Source organism: Microtus pennsylvanicus, chromosome 3 (assembly GCF_037038515.1).
Source record: "Microtus pennsylvanicus isolate mMicPen1 chromosome 3, mMicPen1.hap1, whole genome shotgun sequence".
Classification (NCBI taxonomy): domain Eukaryota; kingdom Metazoa; phylum Chordata; class Mammalia; order Rodentia; family Cricetidae; genus Microtus; species Microtus pennsylvanicus.
Genome location: NC_134581.1, coordinates 5,031,368 through 5,051,797, shown reverse-complemented (window position 1 = coordinate 5,051,797; position 20,430 = coordinate 5,031,368). Strand labels below are relative to the sequence as shown.

At 43.2% G+C, this 20,430-nt stretch overlaps 1 protein-coding gene across 2 annotated transcripts in view; it reads right to left on the bottom strand.

Annotated features, from left to right (window-relative positions):
- Positions 1-20,215, bottom strand: part of Oxsr1 (oxidative stress responsive kinase 1) — a 95,248-nt gene extending 75,033 nt beyond the window's left edge. Inside the window, exon 1 of one of the 2 annotated variants that reach the window (XM_075964188.1) lies at positions 19,803-20,215. In XM_075964188.1, coding sequence (XP_075820303.1) covers positions 19,803-19,872 — 70 coding nt within the window. In that variant the 5' untranslated portion in view covers positions 19,873-20,215. Of the gene's footprint in view, positions 1-7,079; positions 7,198-19,802 lie in introns of those variants that run through there. The other variant, XM_075964187.1, reaches the window with a different exon arrangement.
- Between the last annotated feature and the right edge of the window lie 215 nt (positions 20,216-20,430).

Here is a 20,430-nt window from a genome sequence, read left to right as displayed (position 1 = left end):
TACTCCATGCAGGACATGAAATAATGCTCCCACCCCCAAGGTCTAAGTGTTCTATCTCAAAAAACTTAAAGACATATTACCCTATATGGCAAAATAATAATAATAATAAATTTTAGAGTTGGAGAGATGGCTCATGGTTAAAGCACTTGCATCTCTTGTATCTTCCAACATACACCTAGTAGTTGGTATACAGCCACCTCTAACTCCAGTTCCAAGGGATCCAATGCCCTCTTCTGGCCTCCACAGGTACCAACCATGAATAGACATACATGTAGGAAAAACATCCACACATCAAATAAAAATACTTTTTTAGAAATGTTGAATGGAGCAGCAGGCCACTTCCCTGCCACCCCAGCTCCCGGTCACCTGGCTAGCTTATGCCCCAAAATAATTACACGGAAAACTGTATTCTTTTAAACACTGCTTGGCCCATTAGTTTTAACCTCTTATTGGCTAGCTCTTACATATTGATCTAACCCATTTCTAATATTCTGTGTAGTACCACGAGCTGGCTTACCAGGAAAGATCTTAACCTGTGTCTGTCTGGAGTGGGAGAATCATGGCAACTGCCTGACTCGGCTTCTTTCTCCCAGCATTCTGTCCTGTTTGCTCCGCCTACCTAATTTTCTGTCCTATCAGGCCAAGCAGTTTTCTTTATTAGTTAACCAATGAAAGCAACAGATAAGATACAAGGCCCACCTCCATCATAGAAATACTTGTTAAATATTGCCAACCTAAAGATCTGAAGCTAAGCAAGGTGGCTCATAACTGTAACCCCAGCATTCAAGGAGCAGAAGCAAAAGGTTCAGAGTCTAAGGCCAGACTGGGCTGTAGAGTCAGTTCCAGGTCTCACTACATGAGACCCAGTCACAAAATATAAAAAAGAAGGAAAGTACAAATCTTAGGATGGGAAGGTGATGTTGAATTATCTGGACGGGCTCGATGTAACTAAAAGGATCCATGTCAGTCAAAGAGGGAGGCAGCAGTTCCTCAGGAAGGATAATGGAAGCCAAGGCCGGAAGTGCTGTAGCCATGAGCCAAGAAATGAATACTGACACACACTACAGCATGGGTAACCCTAAAAAAAGAATAGGCTAAGAGAGGGAAGTCAAGTATCTAAGACACATATTACCAGATTTCCTCTATGTAAAATGTTCGGAATACGCAAATCCAGAGACAAAATAGTGGCTGCGAGGAGTTGAGAATGAGGAGTGGAAGTGACTACATCATAAGGTGGGTTCACTCTTTCCCTGAGTGACGGTTACAAAATATCCTACATGCAAAAATTTTAACCAAGCAAACATCCTAAAACAGTAACTTCTAGCCAAATATAGTGGCATACACCTTTAATCCCAGAACACAGGAGGCAGAGGCAGAAAAATCTGTTAGGCCAGTCTGGTCTCAAGAGACCGTTCAGCACAGCCAGGACTACAAAGAGAAACTGTCTCGAAAAACAGAATAAAACAAACAAGGAACACTACAACCGTTACCTCCTAATCCAAGAATTTTGAAAAGAGCATGGAGCAATGCTTCAAAAGCAGCCAAAACTCAGCCCAGAGGCAGAAGTGAATGGGTAATCTAAAAAGCTTTTGTTGGTTGATGTCCCCTTCTGCCCTGCCCCTATTCCCAAAAAAAACAAGGTTCAGGGCATTATCAAGCCCTTTAAGGTTGTGGAAGTTGTCTCACTCACATTCTCTTCAGCCATCCAATCTCCCTCCCTCTCCTCTCTGGCCCAGCACGGGCCTTCCTGACTGCACTATTCTTAACCCGCATCTAGGTGGAACCCTCCCTCCACGAAGACTGAAGTGTGCACCTGTAAGTCACTCCTCAGACCTCCACATTACAAGGCCTACTGCACACTGCATTAAGTGTCCATTTGTCATGGACCTAATGCAATTTAGCACCTTCATGCAAGTAAGGTAGGTGTCTTTCTATATATTAACCCGCACAATGTTCTCTTTTCAGTGCCTGACTCAAAATTCACCTATTTCCAAGAACTACTATTGAAAGGAATGAAATTTATACCACAATTCCACCAATGATAGAATAAATTTCCATTTCCCAACCATGTGCCTGACAGAGAAATACTCAATTAATGATTGCTATTACTCGCTTATTTACTCATTATGCAATTTTCAGTTATTTAACTATTCAAACACATGTGTTTATCAAGTATTATTTGCTCTAGGGTGAGCTTATTAAGATTCAAAAGTACTTTCCCAAAACACAGAAGGACAAATTACCCCTACCAGCACTCCACCCTTCATACATTTTACTGAAATTGCATGGGATCCACACCCCCAACGTCTTAATCACTTGTATGACTGTACACTAAACGTTCTCTTGTACAGTAAGCCCCAGATGGAAAAACATTAAACACTACAGGGAAAGTGCTCATTAATTCTCTCCCTCCTTCTCTAGCCTCTCATCTTCCTCTCAAACATAAAAGCAATTTCAAGAAAATGTTGGCAAGTGAGGAGGAAAAATGGTTTATGTATTGCGCAGTAACTGCACTTATCAACACAGTTCTCGGCAGATTGCTGGGCTCAAAACCCAAATGTCTGCACTACTGTGAGGCAAAGGCACCCACTCCCTTATAACAAGCATTTACTTTCAGTAACTTCGACTTTAATAAGATTGCCAATCAACCTGTAAAATGGTTTGGGGAGACAGCTCCATCCATAAAGTGCTTGCCACACAAGCGTGAGACCCTGAGACCAGAGACCCAGAACCCAGGTAAGCTTGGCATGGCAGCACATGCCTGTGGTCACAGTGCTGAGGAAACAGGAGGCAGGAGGGTCCCTTGGAACCCACCGGACCATTGTCTCATTGGAATAGTGAGCCCCAGGTCCACTAAGTGACAGGGTCTCAAATACAAGAACAACTCAGAAGTCACCCTACACAGACAACTGCCATCCTGTTCTGACGTCAGTCCTCAGCCCCTACACCCTACCTCAACAGTCACATCTGCCTTGGCAAAACACCTGCAAGTTCCACGGCCTTGACCATGGTCCAGATGTATTAGCCAAAATAATTAAAGTAAACTAATAACTAATAAAAAATAAGTAAAAAAAATAATTGTTATGTGTGAGTTCAAGGCCAGCCTGGTGTACAAGGCTAGTTCCAGGACAGCCTGGTGTACAAGGCTAGTTCAAGGCCAGCCTGGTGTACAAGGCTAGTTCCAGGACAGCCAGGATTACAGAGAAACCTTGTCTTGAAAACTTTAAAAAAAAAAATGTGATATTATAACTTAAATAATTACTATGCTCTGCCAGAAATAAACATTTAAAGACCAATTTTACCCCACATTAACTTAAATGTATAATATAGTCTTTGTGGGCTTTATCTTTTAAAATACTGCACCCTGACCTTGGTCTCCAGAGGCTTTTCAGAGGCACAAGCTTGGTCTGCCCATTAATGGAAAAAAGTGTTAAGTGATTTAATCAGTATGGTTGTCAGTAATTGTCCCAGTGATCATTTCATTACAGGTCTACAATCAGAATGTGCATCAGGATAAAACAGGAGCATCACTGAGTTCCAGACCAACCCAGGCTCAGGGAGTTCAAGGTTAACAAAGGTTATAGTGTAAAACCCATCTCAGAAACAAAACAAAACCCTAAATATCTAAAGTGGGGAGGGGTGTCAGGAAAAAGCATTGAACAAAATGCTAAATAAAAGGATACATATTTTCTACAAGTACAAGAAACAAGTAGCTAACACAGAGCCTGATGTGATGGATGGCCTGGCGTGCAAACATGGGGCTGACCAAATCCACTTAAAAGACTGAGAGAGCTTGGGAAGTTATTCTAGATAGAAAAGAATAGAGTTAAGCACGTCTTCTTGATAGCAGCACTTTCTCGGGCGGGCTCTGCTTGCTAGAGGCAAGCGCTCTCATTTAAAAGAGGCTTCTTCTTGCCGGGCGGTGGTGGCGCACGCCTTTAATCCCAGCACTCGGGAGGCAGAGGCAGGTGGATCTCTGTGAGTTCGAGACAAGCCTGGTCTACAGAGCTAGTTCCAGGACAGGCTCCAAAGCCACAGAGAAACCCTGTCTCGAAAAACCAAAAAAAATAAAAAAAATAAAAAAAAATAAAAGAGGCTTCTTGACTCAGCTTTAGCTGCAAAACCTTGCAGCTCTTTTGAGCAGTCCTGCCACGAAAAATTTAAATGGTGTTGATGAAAGGCTGACTGCAAGCTTTTTGATGGTGGCAGGGACCTTGAAACGCCATAGAGTTGTGGCAATAAATATGGCTCTGGCCAGTACTTCTGCCATGAGGCTAGACTCTCAGAAAAAAAGCTAAGGAATGGGCTGGATCCAGCCATCAAAGCCATGGCTTTAATCCTGGCCATATCGCTTAGCAAATTAAAGACTCATATGGTCAGGAAAAGAGAGATATACAGTAAAGATAGATGCAAAGACAAAGAAAACCTCTAAATGGTTTACTGTGTGTTTAAAAATATATGTAGGCAAAAAAATAAAAATATATGTAGGCTTAGAAGAAAAAAAAGAGGATAAAGTCCCTTTTTAAAAAAAAAAGAAAAAAGAGAGTAGTTGGGTGTGGTGGCACACACCTTTAGTCCCAGCACTTGGGAGGCAGAGGCAGGTGGATCTCTGAGTTCAAGGACAGCCTGGTCTACAGAGTGAATTCCAGGACAACCAAAGATACACAGAGAAACCCTGTCTCAAAAAGCCAAAACTTAAAAATAAAAATAAAAGGAATAGAGGTTAAAATAAAACCACGTAAAGATGAAAATACAAGGGAATCTGGATTCTGTATGTTACTGTGTTGTCTTTAAACTGTTTGATGGCTGAGGAAGGAGCAAAAGCTGCTAAAAGACATTTGATTATAAATGCTGCTGGATTAATCCAATATATGAATATATATTGAAAATGTATTGACTTCAAAATTGAAGTCAAAAGATATGTTACTTTGGAGAAGAGGTTTTGCTTTTGTTTCCACAGGAAATGAGGGACTGTGGATTCATTCTATGTTGAGAAAAATCAGGTTTGACCAAGGAAGACCCTGAGAAATCTCCGATAAGAGGAATGGCCCAGATGTCCGGGTTCTACATCCAAAGACTGCTGTCTGAGATGATCAAGTCTCACAAGATACTCCAGTCAGGACTTGATCATAATTCTAAATTTTCTTTAGGTCCCCATAAGATTATCAGTGCCCCCAATTAGCAGGAAGTAGCCTGGAAAAACAATGTCCACATTCCCAAAAAATGGATTATGGATGTTTGCCTTTGTTTAGAATGTTCATTACAAGTTGCTATGGATAATGGTCAGTAGAAAAGCTAAACAAAGAAGATTTGATTCGGAGTTCTTGTTTAAAAAAAAAAAGGGAGGGGGGAGTTACTGTGGGACAATGGTCTGTACCCTGTCACTTGTATTTTAAATAAACACTGATTAGCCAGTAGCCAGGCAGGAAGTATAAGGGGAGCGACCAGGCAGGAAGTAGAGGCAGGTCAAAAAGAATTTTGGAAAGAGGGAAGTTTCAGTCTGCAGTCGTTACCCAGACAGAGAGGAAGCCAGACACAAAGCAAGCAAGATATGTGACTGCCTAGCCAAAAAAGGTACCAAGCCATGTAGCTAACACAGACAAGAATTATGAGCTAATAAAAGTTCTAAGAGTTAATAAGAAGCCTGAGATACTATGAGATACTAGGCCAATCAGTTTATAATTAACATAGACCTCTGTGTGATTTCTTTGGGACTTAATGACTGCGGGAACCAGGCAGGACAGAAACCTCAGTCAACGGTGGCCCACACCTTTAATCCCAGCACTCAGAAGGTAGAAGCAGGGAGATCTCTGAGTTCCAGGCCAGCTTGGTATACATAAGGAACTCCAGGCTAGCCAAGGATACATAATGAGTGCCTGCCTTTAAAAAAAAACAGCTGGGCATAGTGGTGTACGCCTTTGATCCCAGCACTCAGGAGGCAGAGGCAGGCAGATCTCTGTGAGTTCCATTTCAGCCAGGTCTACAGAGCTAGTTCTAGGACAGCCAGGGCTACACAGAGAAACCCTTTCAAATACAGATAGATTAGATAAGATGAACAGACGGATGATAGAGATAGATGGATGGATGGATGGATGGATGGATGGATGGATAGATGGATAATAGATGACGGATGGATAGATAGATGAATGATAGGTGATGGATGGATGCATGGATGGATGGGTGGATAGATAGCAGAAAAACAAACGAACGAAAAAGGTCCCCTTTTGTGATGTACAAACTGACTCGCTCTGTAGACCTATAGACCAGGCTGGCCTTGAACTCAGAAAGCAGCCTGCCTTTGCCTCTTGAGTGTTGTTGTCTATAGGTTTTAATGAGGAGGTATGACATTATTTCTCTCAACTTACATAATATATGTTTTATTCATGAGAAGAAAAGATTTCCATTATATTGGAATGAAATAATCAATTCTAGAGTGCTGGGTTGTCTTAGCTTGGGTTTCTATTGCTAAGAAAGACTCCATGGCCAGGGCAACTGTGATAAAGAAAACATTTAATTGGGGTGGATCATTTACAGTTTCAGAGGTTCATCCATTGTCATCATGCTGGCATGCAGACAGAGTTGAGAGTGCTACATCCTGCAGACAACAGGAAGTCAACTATCTGAATCTGGCCCCACAGTGACACACTTTCTCCAACCAAGTCCAAGGCCCTGGCTTAGGGGAGGGGAGATCTGAGGACATACATGAAGGTAGAATGCTTGTCTAGGATAAATATGGCACTAGGTTCAATTCCCAGGACAGCACAGACAACATCTAAGAGTAGTTGCTAGGAGGGCTGAGATGGAAAAATCTTGAGTTCAAAGCCAGGCTGGGAAACATCAAATGATCCTACCTCAGAAAATAAATATAAAGTGTCAATAGGAAAAAAAAAAAAAATATATATATATATATATATATATTTTTTTTTTTTATTTAAAAAATATTTTTTTTATTTATTTTACTGGAATGCTCCTGCATTGTTAGTAGGATTACAAAATGGCACAGCCACTTCAGAAAATCTGGAGATCTCCTCAAAATGTTAGGTTCCATATGACCGCCCATCCCAACAAACAAGATTTACTCTACATTTCAGAAGACTGAGCTGTCATCTTCAGCTATCTGAAGCCAACAGGACACACCTGGTTTCCATACCTTCCTCAGCGGAAACAATTATCAGATGTACTTGTGTTGCCTTCTCTTTAGTGGTTTGTCTTTATTTGCCCATTTGTCTAATAAAATACAAAATGAAATAAAACTATCCCAACAGACTACCACTGAAGTACTCAGCAATTAGCTTTTTAAAAGGCTGAACATCTTTTATGAGGCCCTTGAGTACAGGGTTAGGCAAAGTGACAATGACTTAGACTCGCTTCTACATACAAAACCATACAGAAAACTCAACCCTCTGCTGCTCTCAGTGAGAAGCCACTATATGAGTCCTGGAAACATAATTGAAGGAAGCTGACTGTGGGGAGAAGAATTTTCAAATCACAAAGACACAATAATTCTCCTACATAGTCACTGTGCCTAATTAAACAATCTCACATCTATATTATGTGCTACTAGTGATCAAGTTAATTTTCCAAGAGTATTCTCTAGTGGTATTATTCTATTCTATCTCTGGATAATTTAAACTAACAGTAAACAAAGCCTGAAATGTTAGCCTGAACTATGTTAATGTTATGTCTACATAAGCAAAACATGATGGTGCTGAAAAGCCCAGCTACAGCTGCCCCTGATGGAGAATGCCTTCCAACCCTCCCGGAAGATGCCTGCAACCAGGGAATAATACTGAACTCTACAATGATTTTTTTTTTTCACAATTATGATAAAGTTTAATCTCAAAATTACGCACGATAAGAAGCAAAAAAGTGACAATTTCAAACAATAATTACAATTATATATAATTTCCTGATTCACAATTTTATAGATGCATGATCCTTTCTCATCACATACCTTAGCAACCCCAATTACCATAGGTTTGTTTGAAACAGTCTCTTACAGACTAGGCTAGCTTTGAACTCTCTGTAAGAGGATGACCATGAACTCCTAATCCTCCTGCCTCTATCTCTCCAGTACTATATGATTACAGACAGGAGTTACCATGCTCAGCTGATTTTTTTTTCATTTTAACATTAAGACCTTTCACCTTGGAGCTGGGTGTACACCCCACCTCTACTTAGCCTTTGAAGGGCAGGAGAATCTGAATTCAAGGTCAGCCTATCATTCATATATGTATATGTGTGTATGAATGCAAAAATAAAAAACAAAAGCTATAAATGCACCTTGTATGTTTTGTTGTCAGGGAAATCCTCTATGGCTTCTCTTTGTCATGTATGTGAGAACTGCCAGCACCTCTTGCATTGGGGCCATCACTAAGGGCTAGCTAACACCAACTGAGACCAATACCACATGGTTTAGTCAGGGAACACCTGCTGACAGAGACGGCAGCATGGACATCCTGGACTCCATGTCCAGCAGTGAGAACTGTAGCCAGTCTCACTGTGTTACTCAAAAGAGTCACAATTTAAAGCTCGGGATCTATTTCTGGAATTTTCCATTTAAAATTTTCAGATCTCAGGTGTGGTGGCACTTGATCACAACACCTGGGAGAAAGAGGCTGAGTGATCTCTGTGAGTTCGAGGCCAACCTGTTCTTTCTGCAAAGCAAGTTCCAGGACAGCCAGAGCTAAAAAAAAAAAAAAAAAACTGTCTCAAAAACAAACAAACAGGATCTCTGTGAGTTCGAGACCAGCCTGGTCTACAAGAGCTAGTTCCAGGACAGGCTCCAAAACCACAGAGAAACCCTGTCTCGAAAAACAAACAAATAAACAAAAAAACAACAAACAAATAAATAAAATTTTCAGGTCTCAGGTGATAATAGGTAACTAAAAACCTGAGAAATAAAAGGCATAGATATGGAATTACTAGAGATGGCTCAATGGTTAAGAGCACTGCCTGCTCTTCCACAGGTCCTGAGTTCAATTCCCAGCAACCACATGGTGGCTCACAACTATCTGTAGTGAGAGCTGGTGCCTTCTTGAGGAAGAGACCACATCAGTCATCCTCATCAACCTAGATCATGAAAGTCAATATGCACAAGTTCAACAGAACCGCCATATTCAGGCTGCCCACGCACGCATCAGCACTGCCAGGGCACACATTTCACTCTTCACTATACATACAACGGAATGGTTTTAACTTAGTTCTTATTTCCTCAACACACAACTTAGTTAATGAACTAACAATGAAATAGCAAATCGAAACATCAGTCCTAATTGTTCATCTAGAATTATCTTTTTATTACATTTAGTATGTGTACACAGATCACATCTCAGTGTGCGTGCAGAAGTCAAAGGACAACTTAAAAGAGTTAGTTCTCTGCTTTCATCGAGTAGATTTTGGGGCTCGAACTCAGGCTGCGTGGATAAAAATGTCTGAAAAGAAGTACGTCTGCAAAGAGGAGGGGCAGATAAGGCTGGGAAGCATAGTGGTGGTTTAATGAGAACAGCTCCACAGGCTCATGTATTTGAAAACTTGGTGCCCAGTTGGTGGAATTGTTTGGGAAGGATTAGGAGGTATGGCCTTGTTAGAGGAGGTGTGCCACTGGGTGTGGGATTTGATAGCATCTCAGCTTGGTAGTTGTCAAGATGCAAACTCTCAGCACCATGCCTGCCTGCTGCCAAATTCCCTGCCATGATGGTTACGGCTCTAATCCTCTGGAACTGTGAGCCCCCAAATTAAATGCCTTTTTGTTTGTTTTTGTTTCCAGAATTACGATTTCTCTGTGTGGCCCTGGCTATCCTGGAACTCGCTCTGTAGACCAGGTTGGCCTCAAACTCACAGAGATCCACCCTCCTCTGCCTCCCAAGTGTGTGCATCACCACAGCCCAGCTTAAATGCTTCCTTTTGTAAGCTGCATTGGTTATCGTCTTTTGTCACAGCAAAATGTAATTTCATATATATGAAAAATGCCATAAAAAACCTAGTCACAGCCAGGAGGTGGTAGTACCTGCCTTTAATCCACCATTCAGGAAGCATAGGCAGGAGGATCTCTGTGAATTTGAGGCCAGTCTGGTGGTCTACAGAGTAAATTTCAAGACAGTCAGAGCTACACAGAAAAATCCTTACTCAAAAAACATAAGAGATACATGGTCTAGAGATTGTAAGGTATTTCTTAGTGAGGCTTTGCATTTACTAAAGAAACAAGCTAAGTCAGACTGTTATCACAAAAGGTAAGGTCTTTGTTATGATTTTTATTGCTGTGAAGAGACACCATGACCACAGCAACTCCTATAAAGGAAAACAGTTAATTTGGGCTGATTTATCGTTCAGCAGTTTAGTCCATTATTGTCATGGCGGGAAGAAGCATGGCCTCATGCGGGCAGACGTGGTACTGAGAGGCAGCTAAGAATTCTACATCTGAATCCACAGGCAACAGGAAGAGACTGTTATACACTAGCCAACTTTGAACTTTTTTAGACCTCAAAGTCCACTCCCTAGTGACTCACTTCCTCCAAAGAAGCCACACCTACTACAGCAAGGCCACACCTAACAGTGCCACTCCCTATGTGCCTATTCAAACCACCACTAAGACAAAGACACCAGGCAGTGGCAGAGCACACCTTTAATCCCAGCACTTGAGATGCTAAGGCAGACCAGCCTACTTTACTAAGTGAGTTCCAGGATAGCAAAGGTAACATATTAAAACCCTAACTCAAAATAAAATAAAATGACAAAGGCAATCACCTGACTATGCAAAGTATTAAAATTTACACTTTTTAAAGCTTCCTAAAAATAAGACCTGCTGTCAGTCTTGTTGAAAATTATGGCCCCAAGAACAAATGAAATGACTGTAAGAATAATGTCATCAAATCAAGTTAGCCTCTGCATGCAAGATGAAAATAAAGATATTCCACCATATGCATTGAGTCATTATTCAAACAGCCCCTGGCTTTCCAATGAACGAGCCATTATAGGCTTTCTTCCTCATTCTAGTGATCTCCCATTAAAGGGGACCGTAACTCCATCTTCCTAATGTTCCAGACAAAAATCTAGGAGTCACTTTACCTCGCCTTTCTCATACATCCAATGCGCTAGCCTCGATATATATTATGTCCTGAACCTGACCACTCTCCTCACCTCCACGGACACTTCTCTACCTTAGACAACTTTTCTTTCGAAAGAAAGAACCTTACAAAAACCTCATACATAGAGGTGAGGGTGGTGACGGGCTCCGTTAATCCCAGCACTCAGGAGGCAGAGGCAGGAGGATCTCTGTGAGTTTGAGTGAATTCTAGGATAGCCATGCAGCCAGGGCTGTTACACTGAGAAGCTCCATCTCAAAACAAAACAAACAACAAAAAGAGCCTCTGTCTCTAAAAACAAACCACAGAAACTTCATAGAGCAGCCTGAGTTTACAAATGCCAGGCAATGTTCAAAGCTAAACCAATGTTCAAAGCCCTGAGATAACTTCCCACCTTTCTCAAAGCAAAAGTGAAGCTCAGGCTTACAAGACAGCTCAAAGGGTGGAGTGCCTTCTCTCCAAACCTGACAACTGGAGTTTACTCTCTAGGACACAAAGTGGATTTCTCAGTGAGTGTTCTGTCACTGTGATAAACACCATGACCAAGGCAACTATGAAAGAAAGTGTTGAATTGGTTTACAGAGGGTTGCAGAGGGTTAGAAGAGTCCATAACAGCCGAGTGAAGGAACAGCTATGAGCTCACATCTTATCCACAGCCAAGGGGCAGCGAAAGAGAGGTAGGAATCCTCAGGAGTGTTTTAAAACCTCGAAGCATGCTCCTGGTGACACAGCTCCTCCAGTAAGGCCACACCTAATCCTTCCTAAACAGTTCCACCAACCAGGGACCAAGTATTCAAATATATGAACCTACGGGGGCCTTTCTCATTCAAACCAGCACAGTGGGATAAGAACTAATTTACACAACCTGTGCTCTGACATCTATATGCATGCCTATGCCCACACAAATAAACAATGTTAAGTTCCCTGAAGGACTTAAATTCTGACCAAGGCCAAGGCCTTGCATCCCTACCACACTATCTTTTGAACCTCTTCACCTCTTCAGTGTTATTTCACTGCCTTGTTCTGCTCTTGCCACCCACACCTACTCCTCTCCTCAGTTCCTCTTGGATCAAACTCTCTATGATAAGCACACAATTACTGCTATACCTCCTTCAGGTCGTCCCTCAATGTCGCACAGGTGAGGCTTTCCCTAGTCTATTTAAAACTGCACACCACGTCTATCTCTGCCAACCTACAATCCTTCCCCTCTTCACCTACGCAGAACCATGGACTCCAGGACAGGAAGGACTTCTGAATTTGCTTCCCTGCTTCACTTCTGCACCTAGACCCGGATATAACAGGTGCACAATAAATACTTGAATGAATTAATCAAATAGTGGAATATTCTTCAAGAAAAAGAAATTCCTTGCTTAAGACAGAACACAAAAATAACCCATTCTTTGTATATTACTTCACCATTGTTATCATGAATGGTGACATTAACTGACAATTTAGTATGCTGAGCAAACTCTTAAATATCTGTTTTTCAGCTAATCATTACAATAACCCAATAATTAGCTGGTCTCACAAAAAAATGCAAATAAAACAGTGCAAGCAAAGTTAGGACTCAGGTCAGGAGCTGGAGAGATGGTTCAGTGGTTAGGAGCACTGACTGCTTTTCCAGAGGACCCAGGTTCAACTCCCAGCACCCACACAGCATAAACTCTGACTCCAAGATCTGACACCCTCACACAGACATACATGCAGGCAAAACACCAATGCACATAAAATAAATAAAATTATAATCGTTTGTATCTTTATCAAGAGAACCTTGGGTATGAGTCACCTAGTTTTGACAAAACAAAGCAGCAGCTTTATTCACAACTTTCTACTCTATTGATGTAATATTGTAAGACCCAGCTAAAAAGCTTCAATCACCAGTCTCCCTTGTGATGCCCAAGTTACATAGTTCAAACCAATAAATAAAAAGAAGTCAATGATTAAGGCATCCAGGAAGAAAAAGTCCCTTAAAAGGGTACTAACTCAGCTGCCATCTCTTTGTCTTTCTGCCCCATTCTTCTGGACCAGATGTGAGCATGAAGCTGGAGGTGAAACAAATACCACACAGTCATGAATATGGGCATCACTGGCTAGCTTGTGATGGTATGAAACCAAGGGCCTCAGACGTCTGAACTGCTAGCCCCCTTCTTCTATAGAGGAGAAGTACTGTATTAAGCCACTGTTACTTGTTTGATATTACATGCAGACAAATGCAATTTCTGAATTAGCCCTATGAAGCTGAGGATCCATGACGGCCTCACTGAAAATGTCACTCAGCCCTCCTAACTATGCAGAAAACACATCACTACAGGCAGAACTCAAGTCTTTCACGATTATGGAGGGATGGTTGAGAATCTACATCTGAAATCATGATTTTAAAAATTCAAATGTGTAGCTAATAAAAACTGATAAATATTAAAATGATGAGGATAAAGTAAAGAATAAAGCTATCGAATTGCCTTTGTCAAAGCAGGGTGAGTATCAACCAAAATCCAATCTCAAAACTAGTCTAAAGTGTTCCAATTTTAAACTTAGTCTGAAGTAACCAGTCACACTGAGACTTTCAGATGACAATAAAAGCCACATGGAACAGCCCTTCCTTGCCAAGGTCGTTGTCTCTGTCACCATAATGTAGCTTTACAATACCACAGTGGCAGAGTCTTATACAGATATATTACCATGTCTAATCCACCAAAACTTGAATGAAACCTGGAAGGGAGGGGGCATGCAGAGATGTTCCAGTAAGCTTATAACAGACATGGGCAGAACACTGTATAGATAATAAATCAGTATTTTTTAAAAGAGATTTCAATTCAAATCAAGAGGCTGAATTGAAAAATGGCTCAGGGGTAAAACGACTAACAACATGGAGACCTGAGTTCAGATATTAGTCCTGTGTAAACACTGAGTAACCAGCAGAGGATGGAGTGCAGGGATGCAGAGACAAGACAAAATGGGGACACACAGAAGACACCCATGTCCACTTCTGGCCTCCACACAAGGGGTACACATAAAACATACACACACACGTACATAGACCACCAAGACTCTCCCACACACAAATAAATTTTTTAAAGATTTCAAATCACATAGAATTTCATGTTTTATAGCAGTATCAGAATCTGAGAAAAATAAGGCAAAGAGGCCAGGCATGGTGGTGCAAGCTTTTTAACACAGCACTGGGAGGCAAAGGCAAGTGGATTTCTGTAAGTTTGCAGCTAGCCTGGTCTAGTAAGTTCCAGGATAGACAAGACTATGCAGAGACCCTGTCACAGAAAAAGACAAATAGAAACAAAGAAAACAGACAATAACAAGTACTTTAGGGTGCATTTAATACAAGCTGAACAGGGGCGGGAGAGATGGCTCAATAGTTAGGAGAACTGGCTGCTCTTCAAGAGGACCCAGGTTCAATTCCCAGCACCCATAAGGCAGCTCACAACTATCTATAACTCCAGTTCCAGAGAATCTGATATCCTCACACAGACATACATGCTGACAAAACACCAATATTTATTTAAAACAAGAACAAAAAAGGGGGGGCTAAAGAGATGGCTCAGAGTTTAAGAGCACTGGCTGCTCTTTCAGAGGTCTAAGTTCAATTCCCAGCAAGCACATGGTGGCTCGCAACCATCTGTAATGAGATCTAGTGCCCTCTTCTGGCCAGTAACTACACACAGGCAGAACACTGCATACATAATATATAAATCTTTTTTTTTTTCTTTTTTGGTTTTTCGAGACAGGGTTTCTCTGTGGCTTTGGAGCCTGTCCTGGAGCCAGTCCTGTAGACCAGGCTGGTCTCGAACTCACAGAGATCCGCCTGCCTCTGCCTCCTGAGTGCTGGGATTAAAGGCGTGAGCCACCACCGCCCGGCCCATAAATATATAAATCTCAAAAAAAAAAACTGCACAAAATGTGGCCACAATTGCAAAGCTATTGAGTGGTAAAGACAAGGTTAGACAGTCTACCCCCAAATCCTTCTTTAAAACTCTCCATACATATCAAATATAGTATGACCATGCTGAAATTCTTTTTTTAAACATTCTATTTTTATTTGTGTGCACACACACACAGAGACCAGAATAAGGTGTCAGATCCCCTGTAGCTGGAGTTACAGGTAGTTGTGAGCTACCAAACATGGGTTCTGGGACATGAACCCTGGTCCTCTGGAATAACAGCACGTGCTCTGAACCGCGGAGCCATCCTCCAGCTGTAATATGCTAAAAATTTCTAATGTAAGACTAGACTAGACATGAGTTCAGTTACTAAAAGGATGAATGATTAACTGTGAGGGAATCAACTCCTTCTGCAAATAGGAAACGTTAAAACTTGTCAAAACGTCTTTACAATGATAAAGCTCTTTAAAAGGAAGTCTTCTGAATTCCAACTCATATATTTAACATGTTCCCAGGGCAGGGTTTTTGCTGTTTTACCATAAAAGAGAACAAGGGGCCGGTGGATTGCTCAAAGGGTAGAGAGGCCTGAGGACCTGAATCCAATCCCTAGAACACAGGAGAAGCAGAGAAGACTCAAGAAAGCTCTTCTCTCCTCTTCTATGTCTTAACGTCTTTAAATAAAACCAGGATTTTACCTTATCTCTCACCATATAAAAACCTCAAAATGTATCCGAGATTTAATATAACAGCTACAGTTACAATGTTTAAAGAAAATAGAAAAAAAAACTCTATAATGTTGGGTAAAGATGTCCTAGGTATATATACACCAAAGGCAAAAACCAATATAAAAAGAAATCCACTAAAATGTGAAAGTTTAGCCAGGTGTGGTGGCTCAAGCCTACGAATCAAAATCCTCAGGAGGCAGAGGCAGAAGGATTACCTCAAGTTCAGGCCAGCCAGAAAAACATAGCTAGACCCTGTCTCAACCCTATCTCAAAATAAATTAATAAAAAAAACATTTTAAGCAAAATTTCTAGAGCCAAGCAGTGGCATGCCTTTAACTCCAACACACTTGGGAGGCAGAGGCAGTAAGATCTCTGTGAGTTCGAGGACAGCCTGGTCTATATGGGGAGTTCCAGGCCAAAGCTGTCTGGTGATAACTTGCCTTAGGAAAAAAAGAAAGAGAGGGAGGGAGGGAGAGAGATGGGGAGGGGGGAAAGGCCCCCAATCCAAGACCAGTCTGGGCTCCTGAGGAGAGCCTTGCCTCAAAAAAAGGTCCAAAGAACACCCCAAGAGTGAGAATTAAAGATATCCGTGTGGACATCTAATAAGCAAACATCAACAGACCTCCACCAGCATCGGTCCTCAGAGAGAGACAGCAGACACCGCTTCCCATCCACTAGAACAGATGGAGTTCAGCAGCCAGCACACGTTTAACACGTGTGAGGCTCTGGACTTGCTCCCTTCAACACACATAAACATTCACATAAACAAAAAATGACAAATTGCATACTGCTAAGTTATAGAGAAATGGGAATTCTCCCACAGTAGAATATAAAATGGTATGAGTACTTTGCAGAACCATTTGGCAATTTATGGAGAGAAGTTAAACTTACTATTATGGCCTTGCAGTTCTACTCCTGAGCTTGTGCAAGAAAAATAAAACATTCCCAAGAAGACTTAATGTAAATACTAATAGCTTTATTCCAAACAGCCAAGGAGCAGAAATAATCCAACATTCATCAACTGGTGTCCAATGAGAAGGAACTGTTACTTGGTGCTACGGGACAGCAAAGCGCCCAAAGTAAGAGATGACAAAGATCAAGGACTACACACTAGATGGTGAGTCTCCTATGAAATGTCCAGAGGGCAAACCCACACAGACAGAAAGCAAAGTTCTGGTTGCCTGGGGCTGGGGTGGAACAGGGAGTTACTGCAAATGGATGTGAGGCATCATTTTGGAATGAGAGAAATGCTCTAAAGCTGGGCTGTGGTGGCGACCAAACTCACTAAACTCGCAAACTCACTAAAGTATTACTGAACTGGACACTTTGATCAGGCTGATTTTAAGGGATGTAAATTATACTTTCACAAACGTTTTTAGGAAAGTAAAAATAGTGTGCTATGTGACAGAATCCAAACAGCAAAGGTCACATTATTATATGATCCCATTTAAATGAAAAATCCATAAACAACAAACCTATAGACAAAAATAAATTTGTGGTTGCCTGGGACTGGGGGCAGGAAGTACTGAGTAATTTCACAGGGATAATGGGAATGTCTAAAACTGGATGATGGATAAAGTAAGTTTACCCCCACCAAAAAAAAAAAATCACTAATAGTTGTAATGACTGAAACTCATGGTATTAAACCATACTTAATACAGTTTTTATTTTTTATCTAAGAGTGTGTGTGTGTGTGTGTATTCGAATGGCATGTATGTGCGGGTGGATGCCTGAGACCAGAAGAGGTCATCAGATCTTCTGAAGCTTCCATTACAGGTAGCTGTGAGGACCTGACACAGGTGCCAGGATCCAAGCTCAGGTCCTCAGGAGAACAGTAGGTGTTCTTAACCACTAAGCCATCCGTCTCTCCAGCCGTCAATGACCAAATCACACTGGTATTCTTAACCTTTTGACGAAGCTTGGACCACTCTGTGGCCGGAGTGAAAATCCACTCTTAGAAAACTAAGGCTCCCTTCCTATCACCCACTCAGATATTCTGTTCTATAGTTCTGACTATACAGAATTAATGTCACTAAATCTCCACAGCCCTTGTAACTCTGAAAGTTTGCAGCTCAACTGCAAAAGCATCAAGAATGATCACAACTGCCCCTACAGGTAGGCTGTGGAAATTAGGAAGGATGTACACCCCACCAGAAAGAAAAGCAATGCTATTCTTCCAGAACAATAATGGGGACTCTTTATTTTTCTGACATCATTCTGGAATCTCCCAGTTAAATACTGGAGATTCCTTCAATATGAAATTTAAAGTCCCAAGCAACTGAGATGTAGCAGCTAGCTCAAGCAGTACATGTTAAAGACCTAACATGCAGCAAGGACAGAGCTATGAAATGACCTGAAGATCAGACATACTTTACGTTTTATTACACTTCTATGGGGAGAGCGGTGGCAGACGATCAGGCTTGGCAGGAGTGCCCTTTACCTATTGAACCATATTATTAGGCAGCTGATGTTTTTTAGCTAAAACTTGGCCCACGTTGTTGGAAAACAGGGGACCAATAAAGTATAAAAATGAAATTTAGAGAAATGGAGGCAACAGGATAAAGAATTCAAGACCAGCCTTAGCTATATGGCAAATTTGCGGTCAGGCTGAGCTACCTGAGAGCTCCCCTTAAAAGGAGAGTGGGGCGGAGAACTGGGGAGATAGCTTAGTGTAAAGGGCCTGCTGAGTTTGGATCCCCAGCACCCAGATCAGTAAGGAGCCTGTAATCCCGCGCTGGAGGCAGAGACAGGAGGTCTCTGGAGTCTCACTAACCAGTCAGTCAAATGGTGCATTCTAGGTCAACTAGTAAGACTCATCAAAAAATACAGAGGAGCACAAACAAGAAAGTCTATCCTCTACTGCCCGCCCGCAGGTGCACACACACAGAAATTTGGTGGGTAGCCTCCCCTCCTCCCCCAGAACAGAGTTTCTCTGTGTATCAGCTCTGGCTGTCCTGGAACTCACTCTGTAGACCAGGCTGGCCTCTAACTCAGAGAGAGACTCTTGCCTCTGCCTCCCAAGTGCTGGGATGGGCATGTGCCACCACCGCATGGCAGGTTGTTTCTTTTTCTTTCTTTCTTTTTTTTAAACACAAGCAGTGCAATAAAAACGTGCACCTTTAAGGACGCTATGGGATCTTCCGGCTGGTCTCTGTTATAGAACTACTTCTAAGGCAAGATGCTGGCCGCGTAGACAATCTTTCACACTCAGAGGTCTGCTCACGTCAGCTGATTGAGCCTTTGTTTAACTAAATCCAACCCCTTCTGATGTCTATGGTCATTGTGTCTGTCATTACAGTGCTACAAATCTTCCCCCTAATCCCAGGCCCCTAAACATCTCCTCAAGCACTATGCACCTCTGCGAACGAAAATCCTTGGTTGGTGACAGTCAACCAGCATTCCCAGACCTATTCAGGTACACTCAACACACGGTAACGAGAGTTAGGGATCACTCCATGGTTCGACCAAGGACATATAAAACTCCCAGATCCATAGCGTGGCCTCAAAGGTCCCTGAGATCCAAGTGTGCCCTCTTTCTGGTCCTAAAACTTAGCAAGCACTTTCTCTCTCCTCGGGATCTTCCTATCTCCTCACCCCTCACTCAATTGGGGGGACGGGAGCGAGCTTCCCTCAACTCACTTAAAGACTCAACAAGTCTTCACCTCAGAAAAACAATTTTCCTTGAAATCAGCTGCCTGGTCCAAGCCATTCCTTATTATAATTCCTCTCGCCCGTTTCCCCTCTGCAAGGCCGGTTACAGCTTTTCTACTTAGTTAACGCCAAGGAGCCCACTGTAAGGAGCCAAAGCCGGGTCTATGCAGCTCAGCTCCGGTACCTGCAGCCTCCCTCAGCCCCACCCCTGCAGCCGAGCACTTCGGGTACACTTGAAGGAGTCGCCTCGCGGCGGCAGGAATGGACTCAAGTGCCCACAGCCCACAAGCACGGGGACACACAGCTCTCGACCAGGCCTGCCGCCCATCCACACGCCTTTCTGCACAGGACATGTCTGTCCCAGGTACGCCTCTCTCCGAGGAGGGAGCCCCACCCCAGGCGCACGCATCGCACCGGTGCCCCGCAAGGCTTGGGCCCTCAGCTCTCACCGATCACCTCCTGCAGCTCGTAGTCGTCCCTGTTGATGGACCAGGGCAGGGCGCTCGAGTCTTCAGACATGACGGCCGCTAGCAGCGCCTGGCTCGGCGCTCCCTCACGCACGGGGCTCTCGGGGTCAACTCGCCGCACGCCTCCCTCACGCCCAGCCGCCGCCCCCCACCAGCCGCCTGGCCCAGCCTTGGGGCGCACGACGCCGGGGCGCGCGGGTCGAGCGCGGCCCCGAGGCGGGGACGCGCGGCTGCGGCCGACGTCGTCTCCTGCGGCTCCGCGTCCCGCGGTCCCTAGCCCGGCCCACGAGCCGGCCTCAGCCTCCGCGGCACCGCGACACGAGCTTCTCCCCGGCCCTGCCCCTCCGTCCCGCCCTCCACCCGAACCCCAAGCACGGGCCAAACTTTCCCTTCTCCCTCCACCTGCCGGCACGCTGCGCGCTGACGTCACCACGCTGGGGAAGCCTCAGCCCGAACAGCCGCCATCTTAGGTGTGGCGGTGCAAGAGGCGAGCTAGGGAGGAGCCGGAGAAGGGGAAGTCGACAGTCGGAGGGAAGAAATGCTCATGAAGGAGTTCTCTGAGGGCGTCCGAAAGCCAAGAGACAGCCAACAGCCTCGGAACGGGGAACCA